Here is a 24,817-nt window from a genome sequence, read left to right on the forward strand (position 1 = left end):
ACATACTGCATCGGACATACCTTAATACATAGTTATAACAACTATGATTTCATAGCTACTACAACTAAGCTGTCATAGAATTGTAGCAGTTACGATTTCGTAACTGTCATAATATGGAAAAAAAATTCAGACGTTGTTGGTAGCCCTCGAAAAAATTTAAATGATATTTTTTTTTTAGCTAAAATCAATTTATTATGGATTTCAACCCATAATTAGTTATGCATCTAGTTTCAATTTGATATATTGTGCATTATATGGTTCAATCTGATTCAAAAGTCATAGTCTCTCAAAGTTCAAAGTTCAACGTTCACGTTGTAGTAGCTACAAAATTGTAACTGCTACAACTGAAATGTCACGTAGTTGTAGTAGTTACAATTTCATAACTATTACAACGTGAATATTAAACTCTAAATTTTGAGACTATAACTTTTGACTCGAGTTGAATCATAAGACATACAATATATCAAATCGAATCTAGTTTGAAATCTATAACTAATTAAAAGGTAGAAATCATAATGTTCGATTTTAAATTTAAAAAATATCATTTAATATCTTTTCGGAGGCTTCCAGTAATTTATTTTTTTTAATTCTATATTATAATAGTGATGAAATCATGACGGTTATAACAATTTAATTGTAACAGTAATAAAACTATATAGAGAGATAATAACGGTATGTTTTTACAAGAGAAATGGAGGTACTTTTGAAAAAAAATTAAAATGGGGGTGTTATTTTAATTCAAAAAAATAAGGGCCCTCTTATTTTTGCCCTATTTTTTTTTTAACAAAACATATCGGTAAGAACACAGCAAGTTGTCGTATCCGCGGAGGTCCAGACTCTAAAATTCCTTGCCCGACGACGCCGACGTTCAGTTTTTCGTATTTTCTTAACGCCGACGCCGTGATTACCGTCACCGCCGTCGCTTCTAGTCACGTTACCGCTCGCGAACGAAGTTAAAGCCCCATTCAGCTTTCCATTTAAACCCTCCTCTTCGGTCCTTGCTCTTTTCCCTTCCCGGAAAGGGTAGGAAGCCTTGGCGTCTCCTCCTCCTCCTCCTTCTCCTCCTCCTCCTGGAGATTTCTTCGTCGAGGTAGCCGAAGGTTGCCCAAAGATAGAGAACGAAGGCCGGATCTCGGACCTGATGAGGGTGCGCCAATTCTTGCCGCCCGCTCATGGTACGATCTATTTTAGTGCCCCAAATCTGGACTTCGACGAATCCCGCGATTACTTTGAGAGATTCTGAGTATTTTTCTTCCAATTGCTATCTGGTTCCTGTGAATTTTGGATAAAGTGTAGGTTTTCGTGCCTGTTCTTCGAATTTCTGTCCGTTTCTCTATGAGGCTGACCAGTTGGGTTTCTTTTCTTCCTCCATTTTTTGCCTTTTTTTGTCCTGATATTGTAACCTGTACTGCAATTTTTTTTTGTTGAATAAATTTTCCTTTTTGCTTGATTTTTTTACGATTTGATTCATTTTCCTTCTTCCTTTTTAATATTTATTCAAATTAATATGTATGATATTTTTCATCATCGTCTTGTACTGAAACCTTTCCTTGCATGTTGGTTACTTGTGAACTAATCTTCTCGTCTTGTCATACACTAATCTTCGCATCATAGATTTTTTGTGGAGTATGCTACCCACCCCACCACCACCACACAAAAAAAAAAAATATATAGATTTTATATCTTAGCTGCCATTGGTTATTTCCGTAGCTTGGGTTACTTCATCCTATTATCTTCTGCGTAAATGTTCTTAGGGTGTTCTTAGGGTGCATAGAATTGCAATTTTGAAGTGTACTATCGCTTAAATAGTGATGCGAAGACCAACATGAGTTTAATAAAAAAATTGACAAAAATAAAATAAAATTTCTACTTCCATAATTATTTTAATGTCCTGCAACATTCTTTTCCTGATGCTAGACTTTACATATGCCTTCTTTTTCGTATCCATGCTTAATTTGTAAAAGAAGACAAAGTTGTGGCCAACATAAATTTGCACGTACCAATTAGTGGGGTTTTGATGACTGTAGTATCATGTGCTATTGTAATTTGAATTATGGTGCTATCAATACATGTTTTGGCGAGGGTAGAAAACGTGGATGAATGGGTCCATACATCTGCCCTACGTGCTGAATAGGGAAAGTAATCTTCTGAGGTGTTTATGTTTAATTATCTTTCTTCATTATCAACTGCTCTTTGTCCACAGTAGACAAGTCTATTGGTGATCTTGCATATCATCGATGACTTATCAAATTATCTGTAGTGGGGATTGTGCTACATGCCTGAATCTGATATTTGCATTGCATAATCATTTTGCATGAATTTGTCTGGAAATGGCATGTATATTTTTTTGTTCTTTTCTGCCACAAATATGTTCTTTGGCATATTACACAGTAATTCATATAATGATTTACTAGCTAATTATTTCTTTTGCTCAGAAATCCGTTGCAGTTTGACGCTTATGATGGGTTTTTCATTAGATAAGACAGTAGGTTGGGTTTAGAAAACATTTTGCATTCCTTGAGAGAGAACCATTAAAGTTGGACCGATGTTAGCTGCAAGTCTGCAGCTAGTGCTCTTATGCTTCTAGAAATGTCAACCTTCATTCATGACTGTAGTCTTCTCTTCATTCAAGGAGTCTGGAGAAAATATCAGTTATAAGAAATTGTAGCATAATGTTTGTTTCTGTTTTTTATGCAATGTTGTACATGAATGTCAGAGCTGAATCAGGTTAGTTGGGCTGATTATGTGGAATCGATAATCTGAAACACGATGTAGGACTACATAATATGGGAAGAATATTGAAAGGTCTTTTCTTCATGCTATGGAAAATCTTGGGTCTTCAGATATCTGGATTCTGGAATGTGGTAAATGGTACAGTTTTTGTTGAAAGAGGCCACTAGCTCCACTTTGAAGGATTTTTTCGAAGTAGATGGTAAATTTCCAGTATTGCCCACATGTTTTCTGAGAATTGCTCACACTCACTTGTCTAGTTTATTAGTTCAGTCCAACTTAGTATCTACAGGAATAAGGAAGGCATGAAGATGTTTGATCTAGTTTAGTTAGATCTAGTTTAGATGAGAGGTATACATAATTCCTGAACGAGAAGGAAGGAGGTTATTGGCTGAAAATGACACAATGCTAAAGGAATAGTTATTTATGCTGTTGCAGCCAACAAGGTGATCAAGCTTAATGTGAGATTTAATTGCAAAGTATTAGAGAACTATCTGCTACTTTAACTAAAAAGGTCTATGTACCTTGAAAGAGAAATTAATGGATCAAAATTCTGCAGATAGAGAGGCAGGAAAATATATTTGGTTTGTCAAACTCTTACTGTAACCAAGCTCAATGTTAATTCTAAAAGGTTAGAGAGCTTCTCAGCTAATTTAACTAAAAAGGCTTATATACCTTGGAATAGAAATTAAAGTATCACAGATGTGCAAATCTACATATCATGAGTTTATGAAACTCGGTGATTGTTTTGCTTCCCTCCGATTCCTAATTTTTCCACGTTAGCTATTGAAGTTTCTGCATAAGAACATGTATTTCTTGTTGATGTGTGATACAAATTTTGGTCTTGCTTGTATTTATTATCCAGCATGTGTAAATATTTTTTTATTATTTTGTCTTAATTACATATTATTATGTTTTATTTTCTTCAATAGGATTAATATGATCTAATTTCTCAATAATGACAAAGTATGCATCTCATTTGTCCCCATATTTCATATTCATTTTGAGATGACCTAATTGCATGTTGTGCATAGAAAATGGCTTGACTAAACTGGCTCTTAAGTTTAAGGTGGTTGTCTTGATTTTCAAAGCTTCCTATTTACAACTAATCCATTTCAACTGTTAATGATCATTGGAGGTAAAAGGGGGTATTTTCACTTCCAGTGTTGGGATCAGCACTTCAACTGGAAGACTGACTGAAGATGGGATATATTCCCATTTTTTTCCTTTTCTCTGAAATTGGTTTGCTACATTGCATTTCTTCAAAATTGGATGTTGGGATGACTAATTATTCTGAAGTATTATCCTGCTTTTTTCTAAGAAAGCAACATCACCTATACCCTTCCACTAAGAACTTCAGAACTTATGGATCAATTTGGAGCCATATTTTAACTTATCCCTAAGCATTATCAAATATTCAATTTAAGAAATTCAAACTTGACACCTTTTGACTTGTTAAGAAATTACACCCCTCATAATGGTTTAGCCTTTAGACAGTATTTCATCTAGAAACCATGAAGTTTTGTTAGTTCAATTAGGATTGCATCTTCTTCTATATTTATATATATACTCTTTTATTTTTTAGTTATTTATTTTATTATATATCTATTTAAACGTGATAGTCTGATAGATGCTTGATTATAGGGGAGGTGTTACTAGAAAAGGGAGGCAAAAGAAAATATTTGTGAATGGAATAAAAATTGATATTATTAGTTTGAAAGTTACTAGTGGTATTACAAAGCTCAATGGAGAAGGTCAGTTCCACATTGCTTGCATGTGTTTTTTATGTCACCTTGTCCACTAAGTTTTTCATGTGTTAGAAGTAGTTTGTGCTGCTGTTGCTCATATGTGGCATGTTGTTTTGTTCCATCTTGATGGAGAGAATTGGTTGTCCGACTGTTTCATCTAGTTTTGTCATTTGGCAGTAGTGCATGGCTTAGGAGTTATTTGTGAGATGTAATGGCAAAAACAAATGTGAGTCCGCATGCAAACTGTAAATTGTGAACAAAGAAAACTTTAAAGGTAGGCATGATGAAAATAAAATCTAAGCAAAGTAATATTGGGTTTTATTTTGATGGCTAATTTTAATTCACACTTAGAAATTTGATGCAGCAAAGACATCTTCTGCTACGTTTTTACAAACTTTAGTCATTTTGTTTCTATCCAGCTGGGAGAAAAAAAGTCCACATGAGGTTGTCTTTTTTTTTTTTTTCTAATTCTATGTTATCACGGAAGCCACAACCTCTTCTTTTTAGCTCTTAGCTAACAAACTGTGCAAGCTAGCATGCCCAGTTATTGTTGGATTTGCGTAGCGTTACTTTTCTCTTATTTATTTTTGTAAATAAATTAATTGTTCTCCATTTAGTTGCCTTAAGCTGTATATGTGCATTTGCAGTTGCGGCCATGATTTTTTAGTGATATTCAGGAGGGCTGTCACTGAGAAAGAAGAAAGATGGCCAACAATAGAGATGAACATCAAAGTGAGGACTATCTTTTCAAAATTGTTATGATTGGTGATTCTGCTGTTGGGAAGTCAAATTTACTGGCAAGATTTGCACGGAATGAATTCTATTCAAATTCCAAATCCACCATCGGGGTAGAATTCCAAACTCAGAAGATGCTGATTGATGAGAAGGAAATTAAAGCTCAGATTTGGGATACTGCTGGTCAGGAACGTTTCAAGGCTGTTACATCTGCATATTACAGAGGTGCAGTAGGAGCCCTTCTTGTTTATGATATCAGTAGGCGTCGGACTTTCGAGAATATTGGTCGGTGGCTGAATGAACTACACAGTAAGCACCAATGTTTTTTTATTTTATCTTCTTAATAAGTTTCTGTACGAGTTTTACTGGTAACACTCGCTGCACAAAATGATATTTTGGCGCATAGTTGTTTGTCCTTAGATTTCATAAATTTTCCTCTGAAAATTCTAGTGGCAAAATTTTTAATTTGCATCTAATGTTAGCATCTCTAGAAATACTAGAGACATTTTTTAAATTGGCTCTAAAAATCTAAAAATCTTTATAGAGACAATTATAATTGCCTTTAAAAGTCAAATATTTTTTAAAGACAATTAATAATCTGCCTCCCAAAATATATATGGAGAAAACTATAATTATCTCTAAAAATTAGCAATGCTTTTATTGAATTTTTTTTCTCTCTCTCTCTATATATATGACTACAAATATCTCTGAAAGTCAGAGATCTTTTTAGAGACAATTATAAATGGTTCGGGTGGTTGAGATCTCTGTATGTGTCAAGTTAAAAGGACAGATTTTTAAAGCAACTTGAGATCCTGATAGAGATAATATAGTGCATTTAACAACTAAGAAATGCACAATGTGAATTATATACTGAAGATGACCGATACTAAGGTCTTACCATAGCAACCATCTGTTTACTACAAACAAGAAGGTAGACAGTCAGGGAATTATGAAGTAAAAAAAGAACTGCTATCTGTCTACTACAAACAAGAAGGTAAACACTCAGGGAATTTGATGTAAAAAAATGGATTTCCAATGAAATTGTTGGATATTTGAAAGATTGATCAAGTGAAATGCATCAGTAGTGTAGTAGTGAGAAAGTTTTGTTGTGAAGTTTACTGGGGAGCTAATGAATTGAAAGAGACGTCATGTAATGCAAGAGTTGAAAAGAAACATCACTCTTACAGAAACTAGGAGACATAAACTAGATCACATACAATGGTCCAAATGGTCTTGAGATCTTCTCTGTTACCATATTGAAATAATGTTGAAACTCTGTATAAGCTGAATCAGAATGCAAGGAGGATCTATTTATTGTTAGCAAGGGAAAGAAAAACTAATTTATGATGCCAAGAAGAGAAAAACACCAGCCTTCAAACTAAGGAAGCACTCACAGCTACACTACAAGAACAATAAACAGAACAAAATTTACACTGAAGAAGTCCAATGCAGTACCATCAAAATTGAGTGGTATGTAATTGCTGGATGAGGAATGTTTGAGAAGTGGAAAAAAAAATTTAACAAACAAAATGAAAACACATGTATACATTTATGTAGCTAAGATACCATAGAAGATTCATCCAAGAAAGTTAAAGAGCCAAAGTTCATGCAAACTCTTCAGGATCACTTTCTCACGTCCTGGAATTGGAATTCGTCCAAGTTCATGTTGGTAATAAACCCAAAAACTTTGTACAACTAACTAGAATGACAAAAGAAATGGGACAACTTAAGATGCCAAAGCACATCAGTCTACAAGTTTAATCAATAACTAGAATCGAAATGAAGAAATGAGAATATAAAAAATTATACACTGTTGTTTTTCTTTTCTTTTTTTCCCTTTTCCTGGTATCTGCATTTAGGAGGTTTACAGAATGGTTAATTTAAGGTTGTCTGAGCTATAGAACCCTACCCTTTGAGAACCCACACTCGCTCCTGCTGGAGATGAAAACAACAAGGATACAATGCTTTCAAATGAAGATACTCGAGGTAATCCAAGGCTGCAGAAAGGTAAACATATTCATAATGCCTACGCACCTCAAAAAAGGGAAAACAGGAACCAAGAGGGCTGATGCTGCCCCATGAAAGAGAAGGCTCTCTCTGCTGCTCACACTGGGAAAGAGGACTTGAGGGTTTGTGGCCCGACACACACACATGCAAGAAATCGGGAGGGATGGTGTGGTTGCTGCACAAGAAGATTCATGGAGAAGAGGGAGGGATTTTCTTCTATGCTCCTGTGAGGAAGAGAGCAGAGGGATGCAGGGATTTGTTGATGGATGACAGTGATGATGTGTGGTGACGGGAAGGTGCAGCAGTGACAACGGGCATCAGGTGAAGTGCTGCTGTGGCAAAAAGGTGAGAGAGCAAGGAAGTCTGCTGATCCAATGACAAACAGAGGAAAGGAGAGACTGCCAGAGTTAGTAGGCTGCCGGCATGAAGCTGCAATGTTGGCACAAGCACTTATCTGAGAGGAGCGACTTAGGGTAGGCTTGCACCAGAACTAGCACCAGTGCCATCCGGCTTGACCCCTACCAAGACTGTACACCATCTTTGAGGGGAGGCACTACAAGAGGAAGAGGAAACAAGGGCAAGGGAGTAGGGAGTAGGGAGTAGGGAGTAGGGAGTAGGGACAGGTCATTATTGTCATTGTGGGTGACAAGGACTCGAGAATTTGTGATGAGGTTTTTAGTCTGGAATATTAGATTTAAGTGAATCTGTGAAATTTGAAGTGTGTATTAATTCAAAAATTAGTTAGATATGGAGACATAATATAATTGTCTCCATTACAATGCTCTAATTGTTATGTTGTAGTGACTGATCATCTTTATTTTGTTACATCTTGATTTGCCACAGAGAATGTCAACCAAGGGTTTATATCCAGCTAGTTTCATATTGACTATATATAATCAAATTTTTACTGATATAATCATATTTATCGCCATCTCGATCTAGTGGTATTGAAGGATGGTTTCAGTTGACAACTTTTTAGTGTTGCAACAGCACATTCTGACATGAATGTCGTGGTCATCTTGGTCGGGAACAAAACTGATCTCAAGGATGCAAGGGAAGTCGACACAGCAGAAGGCAAGGCCATAGCTGAAGCCGAAGGTCTCTTCTTCATCGAGACATCTGCGCTCGACTCCTCCAACGTCACAGCAGCCTTCGAGACTGTCGTGAAAGAGATCTACCACATCTTAAGCAGGAAAGTATTTCAATCGCTAGCACAGAAGCGTGAGGTCTCATCATTAGGTAGTGGGAAGTCTGTGGTCTTGCAGGAAGGTGCTAGTGATATGAACAGCGGAGCCGGGGGATTTCAGTGCTGTTCTTGAAATGAACTGTAAAAGCTTCTTCTGATCTTTTCTAGAAGACCTTCAGATTCACTTAATTTCATTTACCTTCAATGTAAAGGGGTATACGTGCCAATGTTCCTTTTCATTTGGTACAATGTTGAAATGGTGTTTTGCCCTTTCGCTATCTGAGTTGTGACAAATCTCAGTTCAAGGTCAAACGCCATAACATAAAAATTCCAAATGGAAGCGTGATATTTGTAAGTCTCTAGTAGGTATATTCTTTCAACTTTTTCAGCTATCATTGCAAAAAGTTCTTGATGTATATGGATGCTTTAAAGACTTCAGTGAGTACCAAAAAGTTTTTTTATTCTAAAACTTTTAATTTGTCTTTTGGAATGCATTTGAATATTTGATACAGTTTTGAAGGATATCTAAAGCTGCTGCAGTTCAATTAGGTAAAGATACACATCTTAAATCTGGTGAAGTATTGTGAGTTGAGTATGATTTAGAGAATAAGTGTCTGTGATGAAAAATGGAATGAATTTAGATATTATATATTTAGACATATATGGATATCGAAAGCTTAAATTCTGTATAAAAATAATCGCTTTATTTTGATTATCAAAATATTTGCATATTTTTCTGATTTTATTGCATATTTGTTAGGTTGCTGGATCACAATTTTTCTTTTTAAATAAGCTTTGTTATTAAAATTTATGTTATTATTTAAAGATATTTTTTGTTTTTGTTATTGTAAGATCCAAAATTCATTAACGTAAATCACGTCCATGCAATTTAGTAAAATGATGATTTAATTTAATAATTTTAATGCTAGTAAAATGATGATTTAATTTAATTTAATTTAATAATTTTAAAAACATTATGTTATCTTTTAGACACGTTTAAATGTTTAATTGAATAGTTTCACATGATTTCATAATGAGGATTCTTTTAAAAATATTCGATATTTGGGGAAAGGAGATCGGGAACAATTGAAATATTTTTATAAGGAATCTTCTAAATTTATAGAATTAATATTTATTTTCAAATGATATCGAATTAACTTTTCATTAATAATTTATCAAAACATATTTCAAATATTTTACGGTGAATAGGCCATGTGAATAGTAATTGCTTGAATACTAATTTTATGAATAGTGATTTTGTAAAAAAAAAATATTTTTTTTAATTGATGTTGTGGGGCCAAATTACCTAGGATTAGTGGGTCTAATCTTGACCTAAATATTTAAAGCCAAAAGTCTTATCTTCCAAGCATTATTTTTTTTTCCCCACAAAACTTCACGTCAAAAACTTAAGGTTATGAGTCTGATGGCAGCGGTGAGGTTGGTGCTTCAAATCGGAGGATTTTTTATCAAGTTTCAAGGATAAATTGAAGTCATCCTCCTTGGATGGGTCTAGTGGTTAACGCATTAGGTGTTACCATAATGAGGTCTGGGGTTCGAATATCGGCAAAACTAAGGTAAATACCTCCCTTATGTGCTAATCACTATTCCAAAGGTTAGTAGCCGCCCGTGATTTACCTCCTCCGTGTTGGTCTTGGGACGGGTTGACGGGGGCGCTGGGGGCAAGTGTATTCGCCTTATTGCCACAAAGGATAAATTGAAGCCAAGTCATTCCCCATCCTGTTGGTGCAATATTCCCTAGGTCAAGGTTGACCTGGTTGACTGAGTTTGAATTGATTCAAGCTCGAGTCTTGATGTTTGGGTTTCAATGTTTGACAATACATGGAGACAAGACATGGAGATTGCAGGTGCAATTGTTCATATGGTGAGATTATGAAGGAGAGTCAAGTAGGTCAAGGTTGACTGGATACTTGACTGAAAAATTCTGGTGAGTGAAGCCAGGTGAAAGTCCTAACTGAGAGGTTAGGCAGACTGAAAGTCCTGGTGAGTGAAGTCAGGCAGAAGGAAAAATCCTAGTGAGTGAAGTTAGGTGAAAGTCCTGGTGAGTGAAGTCAGGTGAAAGACCTAGTGAGTGAAGCTAGGCAGTATGGAAAGTCCTGGTGAGTGAAGCCAGGTGAAAGACCTAGTGAGTGAAGCTAGGCAGTATGGAAAATCTTGGTGAGTGAAGCCAGGTGAAAGACCTAGTGAGTGAAACTAGGCAGTATGGAAAATCCTGGTGAGTGAAGTCAGACACAGGAAATCCAAATGGATCAAGTTTTGATCAGACATCTGGTATTGGGAAGACCAAGTAGGTCAAAGGGATTGACCAGATACTTGGCACGAGGTGGAAAGTCCAAGTAGGTCAAAGAGATTGACCGGATACTTGGCACGAGGAGAAAAGTCCAAGTGGGTCAAAAGGGACTGACCGGATGATCGGATGCTAGGCATGATGGACCAACAGGTCATGGTTGACCGGATGTTGGTTTAAGATGATCGGATGTTGGTTTAGGAGGCTTTAGACTCGATTTTGGGAGAAATCATGAGCTGGATCGATCAGTCGATCGATTGGCTCATGCCCAATCGATCGGCTGATCGATTGGGCGAGTCTTCGCGACAAGCCTCCTCCCAATCGATCAGTGGATCGATTGGGAGAAGTGCGCGATCGCACAGAACAGTTCTGGATCGATCGGCCGATCGATCCAGAGCCCCCAATCGATCAGTGGATCAATTGGGAGGCGCGATTTCGCGCGATGGGATCTGGATCGATTGACCGATCGATCCAGGCGATTCCCAGGAGCACAGAGGCGCTCTGGATCGATCAGTCGATCGATCCAAAGCCTTCCTGATCGATTGGGAGCAATCCAATCGATCGGGATCCGACCGCTGGCGCTGGATAAAGACGTTGGCGTGCGATTTCGTCGACAGTTCTCACGGCTTTCTTCTCCAGCGAGCACATATCTTCACAGAGGTTCTCCACAGAGTTCTCACCGCCAGTTCTTGAAGTTCTTGGAGGTTCTTCCAAGTCAAGAGGCAGATCTACAGCAAGAAGAAGAAATCTAGGGTTAGGGTTTTCTTGTGCAAACTTGTAAGCTTTTGCTTGTATTTTGTTCCCTTTCCTTTTCTTCTTATAGTGTGAACTTGTAGGGCTTCTCCACCTTTGGTAGTTACCATAAAGGAGTGTTTTATTAGTGGAGGGTGTGTGAGTGTGTGGATCCTTGGATTAGTCACATCTTCTTGAGGTGGATACTAAGTAAATCCCTAGTGTTAGCGTTGAGTGTGTTTCTTTGTATTTTCCGCTGTATATCCTTGAAGAAACAAGCAACGACGAGCACGAGATCGCGTCGAGCTATTCACCCCCCCTCTAGCTACATAATCGGTTCCAACAAGTGGTATCAGAGCAATGTTGCTCTTCGCCGGAATCATCGCCAGAAAGGGAAAAGAGCTAGAAGGTGTAGAAGTTGGAGCAAATTCTATCAAGTCAAAGACTTCATCATCAAGCTCAACTTCAAATGGAATTCCAAGATGGTCTTAGATTCGATACAAGGGTGCCTCCACCATTCACAATGATGAGCTTCGATCTTTGGAGATCAATGATCGAGAATTTCTTGATGGCGGAGATAGAGCAATGGTTTGCTCTAATGGAAGGATTCGAAACTCCAAAGAATTCAAAGGGCAAAATTCTCAAGAGAAGCAAGTGGAGTCAAGACCAAATCCAAAGATGTGAGGCCAATGACAAAGTGACCAAGCTTTTGGTCAATTTATTGTCTGTTGGTACAGCGGAGACCGACAAGAGGGGGGTGAATTGCTGAAAACAAAAACAAATTATACCCTCATCGGATTTCAACTCAGAATTTAAATCAGCAATAAAATAACAACTAAATTAAGAAGACAGAAAAATAAACAGAAACAAAATTTAACCTGGTTACAACCAAGGAGGTTGTTAATCCAGGGCGATGAAAAGCTCTACTATCAGAATCTCCTTTACTGTAGGCGGAGAAGCCTTTTTACACTTAGAACGCTCACTTAGTTGCTAGGAATTGAGTACAGATTGAATGCTTGAGTTGTTGTTGAATTTCTAGCTCCAGGAGTCTTTTTATAGCTCCTGGAAAGTCTATCTCGAGGGTCCAAGGCGCCTCCAACAAGGTTCAAGGCGCCTCCAGCTCGGTCAGCGAATAAAACTTTATCCGCACGCAAACGGTCAAAACTGACCTGTTGAAGGCGCCTTCAATAGGCTTGAAGGCGCCTTCAAGGGCGCCTTCAAGCTTGTTTAAGGCGCCTTCAAGCTACAGTAACTTCTGCTACAGTAACTTCCTGCTACAGTAATTTCCCGTCTCTTTTGACTCCTTTTCTTCTTCGCTTTGGCTTCCGAAGCTCCGTTCTTTTGGGTGATTGCGGCCAACCGGAATAGGGCTCACCCGAACCCAATTCCCGGCCTTCTCCTCGAGCAGCCTTCCGTCCCGGCTTAACGTCCCTCGAACGCCGCGCACGCTCTTCACGCCCACCGGAGTACTCTTCCGCAGCTCTCTCGTCCTTCGGACGCACCGAGCCCGTCGGCTCCCTTCCCGTGTCGTCCTTCTCGCTAGCTGCGTCTTCCGCTCGACTTCCTGTGCTCCTAAGCTCCTGCACACTCAGACACAGGGATCAAACACAGCAGGACCTAACCAACTTGGTTGATCACATCAAAACTACCACGGGGTCCAACAATCTCCCCCTTTTTGATGTGCATCAACCCAAGTTCAAGTTAGGGTTAAAAATAGACAAAAAAAAATAGTAATTTTAAAGAAAAATTATTAAACTAACAAGTTAAGAATAATTTTTTACAATTAGTAAAATTGCAACACTTTTTAAAAAAAAATTTAAGTTTTCTCTAACTCCCCTAAACTTGTACTTTTCTCTCCCCCTTTGATCACAGCAAAAATGAGGTCTTTAAGAATATTCAAGTAAGATTGAAGTTTTTTGAAAATTTTCTAAGTTAAAAATGAATTTTTGAAAAAAAATTGCTAAGTTAAAATAAATTTTCAAAAAAAAAATTCTAAGTAAAAAAAAAATCCTAAGTAAATGTTCAAATGTTCCCAAAAAAATTTCTAAGTCAAGTGAATGAACTTTTAGAATTTTCCAGAAGAAAATTTCTAACCCAAAAAATTAAGTTAGAATTTTTAAAAAAAATTCTAAGGAATTTTTGTTTATTTTAACAAATATTTGATAAACTTTCAAAGCATTATTTAATTCTTGTTTAATGCTTTTTCAAAAAGTTAATTAAACATTTTTTTCAATATTTTAGCTTCCAGGTCGTGGCGAGGCACTAGGCCTTCTTGGTTATTGGAGCAACAACCACTTCCTTAGACAAAACTTCCATAAAGAATTTCAATGTTTAATTTTCTCACTGTAAGCTTTTAATTTTTGAAAAAATTAATTAAGCACATATTTTGGAACCCAATAGAGGTTCCTTCCTACAGGATTAATCAAAAATCTAGGGGGTACATAGTTTCTTGGTATTTTCCTAAGTTGACCTTGATGCTTCCTTATATACCAATTTAATTTACCATAAATTCTTAATTTTGAATTTGGAAATTGATTTAAGCATGCATCAGATTTCAGTTTTTCAATTTCTAATTTCAAATTTTCATTTTCTGATTTTAGGTGATCATACATTTCTAACGGGCATGCTCTTGCTAGGTTCAACTTTAATTCAGCATTCTCTTTTTCTAATTGATCTAACTCTTTAGAAAGAGACTTGATAAATTTAAAAGATTGAGTTGGGGTTAGATTGCGTACCTTACTTACCTGGTCTGGTGACGCTCCCCCTTCACTGCTGCTTTCTTCTTCTGATGTTCCTCCCCTTCATCGATGCTCATTTCTGAGCTCGAGTCTTCTTCCGGTTGATGGTTCGCCAATAGCGCTAACCCTGAGAATTCTTCGATGTCCGACTCAGATATTGACGAATCTGACCAAGTAGCCTTCAGATTCTTGTACTTAGAGGGTTCTGGTTTCTTGTATTTTGGCTTTTCCTTTTCTTTCTCCTTTCTCTTCAATTTTGGGCAGTCCTCCTTGATGTGCCCTTCTTCGTTGTAGTTGTAGCAACGAACCGTCCTCTTCTTTCGATGATGCTTCTGCAATTTAAATTTATTAGAACTGAAAAACTTATTGAAGCGTCTTACGAGTAGTGCCGCTTCGGATTCGTCGACTGAGGTTTCGGAGTCAGAATTGTTCATCTTTGCCTTTAAGGCAATGTTCTGACTTGTCTTCTCTGCTCCGTTGGGTTCTGAAACTCGAGATTCGTGAAGTTCAAAAGTCAAAAATAATTGTTCTAACGTACTTACCTCGAGGTCCTTAGAGATGTAGTACGCATCTACTAAGGAGGCCCACTCTGGAGTTCTCGGGAAGGCATTGAGCGCGTATCGGATAGAATCCCGGTTGGTTACCTCTTCTCCAAGGTTCGTTAGTTGCGTTATCAGCTCCTTGATTCTCGCTTGGAGTTGCGCTACCTTCTCGCCTTGGTTCATCCGGAGGTTCGTTAAATGGTTTCGGAGGATGTCGCGCTTCGCTTCGGAAGTACCTTCGTGAAGCTCCAGGAATTTCTCCCAGAGATCTTTCGCTGAGTCGTAGCTTCCGATCCGATTTACCTCCTGCGGCGGCAACACACTGAGCAGGTGGAACTCTGCCTTTCCGTTGGCGACGAAATCGGCTTGCTCCTTCTTGCTCCATGTGTTTTCTTCTTTGTCTTTCGGCGCTGCAAAATCATATTTCATTGTAATAAGAATATCAAAATCCGTTTTAAAAAATACCTCCATTTTGCGCTTCCAAGTGGCGAAGTCTCCGTCGAACTTCGGGGGATGGATGTTCGCTCCGGCCATCGTCTTGATCGTAGTGCTTCAGTTGGCGGTTAGTCCTTCTGAGGCGATCAGGCTTTGATACCACCTGTTGGTACAGCGGAGACCGGCAAGAGGGGGTGAATTGCTAAAAACAAAAACAAACTATACCCTCCTCGGATTTCAACTCAGAATTTAAATCGGCAATAAAATAACAACTAAATTAAGGAGACAGAAAAAGAAACAGAAACAGAATTTAACCTAGTTACAACCAAGGAGATTGCTAATCCAGGGCGATGAAAAGCTCTACTATCAGAATCTCCTTTACTGTAGGCGGAGAAGCCTTTTTACACTTAGAACGCTCACTTAGTTGCTAGGAATTGAGTACAGATTGATTGCTTGAGTTGTTGTTGAATTCCTAGCTCCAGGGGCCTTTTTATAGCTCCTGGAAAGTCTATCCCGAGGGTCCAAGGCGTCTCCAACAAGGTTCAAGGCGCCTCCAGCTCGGTCAGCGGATAAAACTTTATCCGCACGCAAACAATCAAAACTGACCTGTTGAAGGCGCCTTTAACAGGCTTGAAGGCGCCTTCAAGGGCGCCTTCAAGCTTGTTTAAGGCGCCTTCAAGCTACAGTAACTTCCCGCTACAGTAATTTCCAGCCTCTTTTGACTCCTTTTGTTTTTCGCTTTGGCTTCCGAAGCTCCGTTCTTTTGGGTGATTGCGGCCAACCGGAATAGGGCTCACCCGAACCCAATTCCCGACCTTCTCCTCGAGCAGCCTTCCGTCCCGGCTTAACGTCCCTCGAACGCCGCACACGCTCTTCACGCCCACCGGAGTACTCTTCCGCAGCTCTCTCGTCCTTCGGACGCACCGAGCCCATCGGCTCCCTTCCAGTGCCGTCCTTCTCGCTAACTGCGTCTTCCGCTCGACTTCCTGTGCTCCTAAGCTCCTGCACACTCAGACACAGGGATCAAACACAGCAGGACCTAACCAACTTGGTTGATCACATCAAAACTACCACAGGGTCCAACATTGTCGAGTAACATCTTGGAGCAAATTGGAGATGTTGAAGATGCCAAAGAGCTATGGAGCAAATTGGCCAAGATTCATGAGATCCCTTCCACTGTACCGAATCAAGAGGAATCTAAAGAGGGTGACTCACTGGATCAAAATCAAGAGGACTCCGAAGTTGAGAGATGCTCAACTTCCGAAGATGAAGAAGTCCAAGAAGCCTCATCTTCAAAGGAGCACAATGAAAATGGCAAAGAGGGAGCATACTCTTTGTTCCATATACAAGATAAGGAGGAAGAAGCCTCCACCTCTAGGATTGAGGGGGAGCGACCTTCGGTGACACCGGATCAAGAAGAAGGAGAAGTCTCCACATCCGGGTCAAGAGAAGAAGAGGATGAAGAAGCTTCCACCTCCATAAGTCGAGTCAAATTTATTGGAGGAGCATCAATGTTGGAACAAGAGGAAGTTTCTACATCCGGATCAAAAGGAGAAGATGTCATCCCTACACATGAATGTATAACTAATTCAATTAAAAATAAAAATCATATCATATGTTTTGAGTGTAGGGAGCATGGGCATTATAAGAGCAAATGCCCTAAATTGGCCAAGAAAAAGAGCCAAGTGACACCAAAGGGCAAGGAGAAGCCCAAGGAGACTGCCCCCACAACAAAGAAGAGCAAGGAGCATATTGTGTGCTTCTCCTGCAATCAAAAGGGACATTATAGGAGCCAATGTCCCAAGGGGAAGAAAGCGGTCAAGGCTCATGGAGGAAGTACAACTCAAGGGGGAGCCTCCAAGGTAAAAAGAAAGGTATCATTTATTGAGCCTACCCCATTGAACAATGGTAAAAAGCATGCTAGTTCTAATTTTTATCATTTTAATGTTATTTACCATAAGAATAGAAAGCATGAGAGCTTTAAAGAAAAACATGTGGCTCTACATGCTAAAACTACCACACCTAGGTTTAGAAAGGTAGATAAAAATCTAGACAAGGAAACTAAGAATTTTAGTTATAAGTCTAGAAATAAAAATGCTCATGAATTCATTGAAAACCCTAAAGCTAAGGACTTAAGGATGAAAAATCAAGTTTTGAGGTCAAGACTTGATAAGTTAGAAAAGACCCTAAAAAGGATGAAAAATATCCTAAAAGGAAAAAATGAGCAAAACCTAGGTTTAGGAGCACAAAGGTCATCCAATGGACATAGAGGTTTGGGATACAAACTCAAAGCTAAGAAGGATGTAATTTCTTACCATAGGATTCCATATAGCTATCGAACCGAGTCTAGTTCTAAGAGTCAAGTCAAAAATACTAGGGAGATTATCCCTAAGAGTATTTTTGCAACAAATGTGACTAAGACTTCTAAGAAGTCTAAGAAAGTCACAAAGAAGGTCACAAGGGAGGTTATTCCTAGAGTTGACCTAGAAAAGGTGATCAAGGCTTCTAAGAAGTCTAACAAGGTTACTAGGAAGGTATCTAGGGAAGTTATCCCTAGTAAATACCTAGAGCATCCAAGGAGCACCAATAGGTTTTGGGTTCCTATGAGCATCTTCTCTACCCCATAAATGGGTTAGAGAGTGTCAACTCCGATTAGAAGGGTAGTTAACCCAACTTTGATGAAGTTGACACTCGGAGAGCATTTTTAAGGTTATTATTAACCGTTGAAAATGATAAGGGGTATATGTTTACTCTTGGGAAGAGTAAAATGTGTCACATTTTGAGAAATTGGATGATATTCTAAGTGACACAAATAGGGAAAATCAAAAGAACTACCAAGTTAGGATTTTGGTATGTTCTTAGGAAATTAAAGGCAATATATACCTTAACTTAAAGTGGTTACTCCTTTAGAGAGTAATTTGTGCAAAATTTTGAGGAATATGCTTAAGTTAAATTGGCACAATGTAGGAAAAGGCAAATAAAATGTCAAAATTGGGTTTTGGCATAAATGGGTTAGAGTAAATGGGTTAGAGAGTGTCAACTCCGATTAGAAGGGTAGTTAACCCAACTTTGATGAAGTTGACACTCGGAGAGCATTTTCAAGGTTATTATTAACCGTTGAAAATGATAAGGGGTATATGTTTACTCTTGGGAAGACTAAAATGTGTCACATTTTGAGAAATTGGATGATATTCTAAGTGACACAAATAGGGAAAATCAAAAGAACTACTAAGTTGAGATTTTGGTATGTTTTTAGGAAATTAAAGGCAATACATGCCTTAACTTAAAGTGGTTACTCCTTTAGAGAGTAATTTGTGCAAAATTTTGAAGAATATACTTAAGTTAAATTGGCACAATGTAGGAAAAGGCAAAGAAAATGTGAAAATTGGATTTTGGCATTTTCTTGATGAAATTGGGCAAATATAGGATTTAGCTAAGGTTTTAGAATACTTAGATAGGTAATCTAGGTATATTTCATTAATGTTAAAACTTGTCATGCTTTGTTTACCCATCATATGTCATGACATCATTTTTTTTTATGTCTTATTATGAAAAACACAAAAATACCATGTCATGTCATACATACATCATGTAGTTATAAGAAATTTTCTTTTGAAAATTATTTCTTTTTGATGTATGCCATAAACATATCATGCATTATTTTAATTCCTTGCAAATTAAGGGCAAATGACATTTATCAACAAGTAACATCCTTTGTGGATGTTCATAACCTCAAAATGCCTAGATAGATATGCATGACCCTTAGATTAGGGCAAAATCAAACTTTACATCTCACAAAAGAACTATAAGGTGACTTGTATGTGTTTTAGTGTACATTAGATACAAGTGAGATGTTAGGATGATGAACAAAACTCAAGATGTTGATTTAGTGCATTCTTGTGAGTTTTAAGTTCATCAAACACATAGTTATGTGTTTTCCAATCATTGGGAAAGCTAATATACAAGTCATGTGCATTGAGCCTAAGGAACATGGTTAGATATTGGTTTTGAAAATCATCTTAAAATGCTTTTGAAAAATCTTGGTGAAGGCTATCTTTTAATAGTAATCATCATTGAATAGTTGAGCACAAACTTGAAGAAAACACTAAAGTGTTTATAAGTTTTCAAGTTTATGTCAATATTTGAAAATATGAAGTATTTTCTTAGAAAACTATTTTTCCATGATACTATATGCCCTAAATAATGTCTACAACGATTTTATGATTTTTGAAATTTTATAGATTTTTCTAGGGGTTTCTGAAATTGACTGAAATGGAATTTCAACTTTTTCAGAGCTTCAATCGATCACCCGATCGATTGAAGGGTCTCAATCGATCGGGCAATCGATTGAGAGCAAGCTTCTCGCGAACAGAAGCTTCCTGGATCGATCCACCGATCGATCCAGCCCTCCTGAATCGATCAGTGGATCGATTCAAGAAGGTTCAATCGATTGGAACCCAACTCCAATCGATTGGGAATGCTGATTTTGGCTGGTAAAGTCTTATTTCAGCATGTTGAACCACCTTTAGTCTAGGTAACCATTCCTAACCCCTCAAAACACATTTGTATACATTTAGGGAGAGTTTTCATGATGAAAACAAGGATGGATTGATTAAGGAAGACTAAGTAGAGGTTTAGGTTGAGGTTTGGTTTCAATATTGAATTTTTGAACCTCAAAACTTCTAAATTTGGGTTTCCTAAAGGTTTAGGGATTCTAAGCCATTGTTGGTGCAATGACAGAAGTTACGTGCATGTCTTTAGGGGGAGTTACTCTTTAAGGACATGGACATTTATTTTTCATACACCTTGGAAGGTGGTTAACCTTCTTTAGTGAAAATGCTCAAGGTTGGGCATTAGAATACAATGGAGAGTAGATATCTTCATTGTTTAGTGGTATATGCTCAAGGATGAGCATTTGATGAAAATAAAGGGTATGAGACCTTTATTTGAATCGTGTTGTGAACAACGAGTGAAGTTGTGAACAACGGATGAGTAACTCTTCAGGGGGAGAGTTTCTTTTTGATGTGTGCCAATAGAGCGAGAATGTAGAATTAAGTTAGACCTTCATTCTCATATTGGCATGAAGTAAGTTCAGGTTATGAGATTAGCCTAACTTACAAGTGGTATTATTAAGTGGTATTGTCAAACATCAAAAAGGGTGAGATTGTTGGTGCAATATTCCCTAGGTCAAGGTTGACCTGGTTGACTGAGTTTGAATTGGTTCAAGCTCGAGTTTTGATGTTTGGGTTTCAATGTTTGACAATACATGGAGACAAGACATGGAGATTGCAGGTGCAATTGTTCATGTGGTGAGATCATGAAGGAGAGTCAAGTAGGTCAAGGTTGACTGGATACTTGACTGGAAAATCCTGGTGAGTGAAGCCAGGTGAAAGTCCTAACTGGGAGGTTAGGCAAACTGAAAGTCCTGGTGAGTGAAGTCAGACAGAAGGAAAAATCCTAGTGAGTGAAGCTAGGTGAAAGTCCTAGTGAGTGAAGCCAGGTGAAAGACCTAGTAAGTGAAGCTAGGCAGTATGGAAAGTCTTGGTGAGTGAAGCCAGGTGAAAGACCTAGTGAGTGAAGCTAGGCAGTATGGAAAAATCCTAGTGAGTGAAGCCAGGTGAAAGATCTAGTGAGTGAAGCTAGGCAGTATGGAAAATCCTGGTGAGTGATGCCAAGCACAGGAAATCCAGATGGATCAAGTTTTGATCAGACATCTGGTATTGGGAAGACCAAGTAGGTCAAAGGGATTGACCGAATACTTGGCACGAGGTGGAAGGCCAAGTAGGTCAAAGGGATTGACCGGATACTTGGCACGAGGAGAAAAGTCCAAGTGGGTCAAAAGGGACTGACCAGACACTTGGTGAGGGAGTCCTAGCAAGTCAAGGGTGACCGGATGCTAGGCATGATGGACCAACAGGTCATGGTTGACCAGATGTTGGTTTAAGATGACCGGATGTTGGTTTAGGAGGCTTTAGACTCGATTTTGGGAGAAATCATGAGCTGGATCGATCAACCGATCGATTGGCTAATGCCCAATCGATCGGCTGATCGATTGGCGAGTCTTCATGAAAAGCCTCCTCCCAATCGATCAGTGGATCGATTGGGAGAAGTGCACGATCGCACAGAATAGCTCTGGATCGATCGGTCGATCGATCCAGAGCCCCCAATCGATCAGTGGATCGATTGGGAGGCGCGATTTCGCGCGATTGGATCTGGATCGATTGACCGATCGATCCAGGCGATTCCCAGGAGCACAGAGGCGCTCTGGATCGATCAGTCGATCGATCCAAAGCCTCCCTGATCGATTGGGAGCAATCCAATCGATCGGGATCCGACTATTGGCGCTGGATAAAGACGTTGGCATGCGATTTCGTTGACAGTTCTCAAGGCTTTCTTCTCCAGCGAGTACAGATCTTCACAGAGGTTCTCCACAGAGTTCTCACCGCCAGTTCTTGAAGTTCTTGGAGGTTCTTCCAAGTCAAGAGGCGGATCTATAACAAGAAGAAGAAATCTAGGGTTTGGGTTTTCTTGTGCAAACTTGTAAGTTTTTGCTTGTATTTTGTTCCCTTTCCTTTTCTTCTTGTAGTGTGAACTTGTAGGGCTTCTCCACTTTTGGTAGTTATCATAAAGGAGTGTTTTATTAGTGGAGGGTGCGTGAGTGTGTGGATCCTTGGATTAATCACCTCTTCTTGAGGTGGATACCAAGTAAATCCCTAGTGTTAGCGTTGAGTGTGTTTCTTTGTATTTTCCGTTGCATATCCTTGAAGAAACAAGAAACGACGAGCACGAGATCACGCCGAGCTATTCACCCCCCCCCCTTCTAGTTACATAATCGGTCCCAACACATCCCTCCGACAATGTTCCCACGTGTCTAGATTCGAATTTTCGTGCATGAATCATGCAAAGGCATGTTCAAACCTTCATTTTCTCATCATTTAAGCCATATATATATATATATATATATATATATGTGTGTGTGTGTGTGTGTGTGTGTGTGTGTGTGTGTGTGTGTGTGTGTGTGTGTGTGTGTGTGTGTGTGTGTGTGTGTGTGTGTGATCTGATTTATTATAAGGAAAATCAATAGCATGATGTTTATTTTCATTTTTACTGATGTATGCATGAAGACTTGCTATTTTTTGCATGTAACCCATGATTTTGATGTTGCAAGAGGCTGCCGGTCTAGGAAGGGTATGGATGTGATTTGAGGGTTGTCTAAGAGTCCTAGATGGTATTCAAGCAGGTATGGTATATCAGCAGAAAAAGGATCAATCGAATATTGAAGATCTTGCATGGTTTGGGGTTCGGATTAGAGGCTCTTGGACGCAGATATTTGTGTAACCATGTAGGTTGCATCCAGAGGGTATGAAAGACTCGTGTCGGGGTCCTAGGAGGTGTTAGTATTAATCCTAGTTCCAAACCAATTATGAGATAATTGTAAATGGCTCAATTTTGTATCATATTTCATTATTAATAAAAGGTAAAGTTGGTTATTATATTTGTTTCAATTCAGTGTCGATTGAATAAGTATAATAATGTCCTTGGGTAGTAAGTTCTTATCTACAGCATATTAATTAGTTGAATTGATAGTGAGATATTGTAGATATACATAGAACACTACTCTTAACTATTCCTAGTCAAGCATTAATATACAAGGACAATATTAATGCGTTGAGACTAGTATGTTGGTCAACAGATGACTTAATCTCACAAGTCATGGATATGAGATATCAGATTGACACATGGATATATATTAGAGAATATATACTGAATGACCCGCTATGAGAATATTTCATGGATCGTTATATGAGTGTCATAAATATTTTCATGTGACTATTGGTATGAATAGTCCTTAAACCTGAAGTCACTACGATTCCCTACATAAGGAGTTGTGTACTTTGATATCAGCAAACGTCACCTGTAACAAGGTAGACAATAAAGTCGATCACTGGGTATGCAATGAGTTATGCGGAGGGATGTGAGTGATGTAGATGGGATCTATCCCTTCCATATGACGGAAGTGATATCTGCGGGCCCCTTGATTAGTAGGACACAAGAAAGCATATGGTCATGCTTAAATAAGTCAATAAGATATATTGAATTTATTTGATTGAGTGTGTCTACTTAGAAATCAAGAAACACAAATATTGATAAGAGGATGACACGGTCTATGCCTCATTGATCAATCTAGATATCAAGGATAGAGGGACCAAATCATACAAGATAATAGTCACGAACAGGTTAGGTCAGATCTCGACTTTCTCGTCACTTGGGTAGCAATGATGCCTTGCTAGATGACACACATTGCTTATGTATCTAAATATTGATTTGGGTACTTGCCAACGTTACGAGAACCTATTGGGTCACACGCAAAGAACAAGTAGATTTGTAGATGGGTTCATATGATGAATCATTGGATTAAGTCTAATCCGAATTGGACTTATTGAGTTAGAATCAATTGGATCTAATTGTTGGATTAAGTCCAATTCAAACTAGACTCAAGGAGTCAATTCAAATTAATGAAATGTGATCTATTGAATTTGAAATTGCATGAGATTAATTGAGTAAGACTCGATTGAATTAGACTTAAGTTAGACTCAAGTGAGGATTAATGGAGATATTCATTGAATTTTGAAATTCAATGAATCATTTCATCCAATTTTCGAAATTGAATTTGAAATGAGGAGTTTCAAGTGCGGTCCTTAATGGAGTGTAAATACTCGTTAAAGCTCATTAATTGAATTAATGTTCATTAAGTGTTTTCATTGGATGAAAATACTTAAGCATTTTTCTCTTCATTTTTGGGTAGATCTTCATTCTCTTCTCCTCTTGGCCGAAACCCCTTCTCTTGGTTGCTAGCACAACCTTAGGTGGTTTCCTTCTCCAACTTGTGAGTTTGTGAGACAAACGAAGGCAAGGCTTGTTCGTGTGGATACCATAGAGGCGCGAATGTGTGATCATGCTGTGATCCAAGCTGTCTGGAGTCCGTGTGCATGCACCAAAGGTCTAACCTTTCATGCTCTTGTAGAAAACTTAGTATATTTTTCTTTCCTTTTGCATGGATCTCCTGGAGGAACTAGATGGTTTCCACTGCGCATAAGCGTGTTTAGCGCTCTAGTTCCTTACAGGAGGGTCCTGTGTAATCTGGTTCATGGGTGAGGGTCAGAGGAAGGCTAGCTAGGGTGCGATCACCATGTAGCACACCGTTTTGGATGTTCCACGCATGTTCTTGTGCATGGGGTTGTGTCTGGTTTGCAGCGTGGGTTCAGGTGAGTCCAGAGGAGTCTTAGGAGGTTGCGTCATGGTCTAGTGTGGGCTAGCCATGGCTGGGTTTTGGTAGGGATCAAGTTTAGAAGGTGGCCAGTGGATATATTTGTTGGAACCCCAAGGTTGTTTTGATGTGATCAACAAGTTAAGTTAGGTCATGTTATGTTTTTAACCTTGTGTCTAAGTGTGCAGGAGCTTAGGAGCACAGGGAGTCGAGCAAAAGACGCAGCTAGAGAGAAGGACGGCATGAGAGGGAGCCAACGGGCTCGGTGTGTCTGAGGTACGAGGCGTTGCGGAAGAGTACGCGGGCGGACGAGAAGGAGGTGCGCGGCGTTTCTGAGGGATGAGAAACCGGAGCAGAAGATTGCTCGAGAAGGTCGAAATTGGGTTCACGT

At 38.7% G+C, this 24,817-nt stretch overlaps 1 protein-coding gene across 2 annotated transcripts; it reads left to right on the plus strand.

The window, feature by feature from the left end:
- The first annotated feature begins 977 nt into the window (after nucleotides 1–977).
- Nucleotides 978–8,875, plus strand: LOC121995609 (ras-related protein RABA5a-like). 2 transcript variants are annotated; one of them, XM_042549338.1, is made up of 3 exons: nucleotides 978–1,175; nucleotides 5,126–5,522; nucleotides 8,211–8,875. In XM_042549338.1, exons 2-3 carry the CDS (start codon nucleotides 5,183–5,185, stop codon nucleotides 8,537–8,539), a joined length of 669 nt encoding a protein of 222 aa, XP_042405272.1. In that variant the 5' UTR covers nucleotides 978–1,175; nucleotides 5,126–5,182; the 3' UTR covers nucleotides 8,540–8,875. The 2 variants fall into 2 exon arrangements, with proteins under 2 accessions (XP_042405272.1, XP_042405273.1); XM_042549339.1 differs by lacking the exon at nucleotides 978–1,175 and adding an exon at nucleotides 1,235–1,292.
- The last annotated feature ends 15,942 nt before the right edge of the window (nucleotides 8,876–24,817 follow it).

The sequence above is a fragment of the Zingiber officinale genome, chromosome 6A (genome assembly GCF_018446385.1).
Source record: "Zingiber officinale cultivar Zhangliang chromosome 6A, Zo_v1.1, whole genome shotgun sequence".
Lineage (NCBI taxonomy): Eukaryota > Viridiplantae > Streptophyta > Magnoliopsida > Zingiberales > Zingiberaceae > Zingiber > Zingiber officinale.

Bases quoted from the DNA above. Each gene is read 5' to 3' on its own strand.
- LOC121995609 (XM_042549338.1), top strand. From the start codon at position 5,183: ATGGCCAACAATAGAGATGAACATCAAAGTGAGGACTATCTTTTCAAA. The intron at 5,523-8,210 runs GTAAGCACCAAT...GTGTTGCAACAG, and splicing joins GTGGCTGAATGAACTACACA to CACATTCTGACATGAATGTC.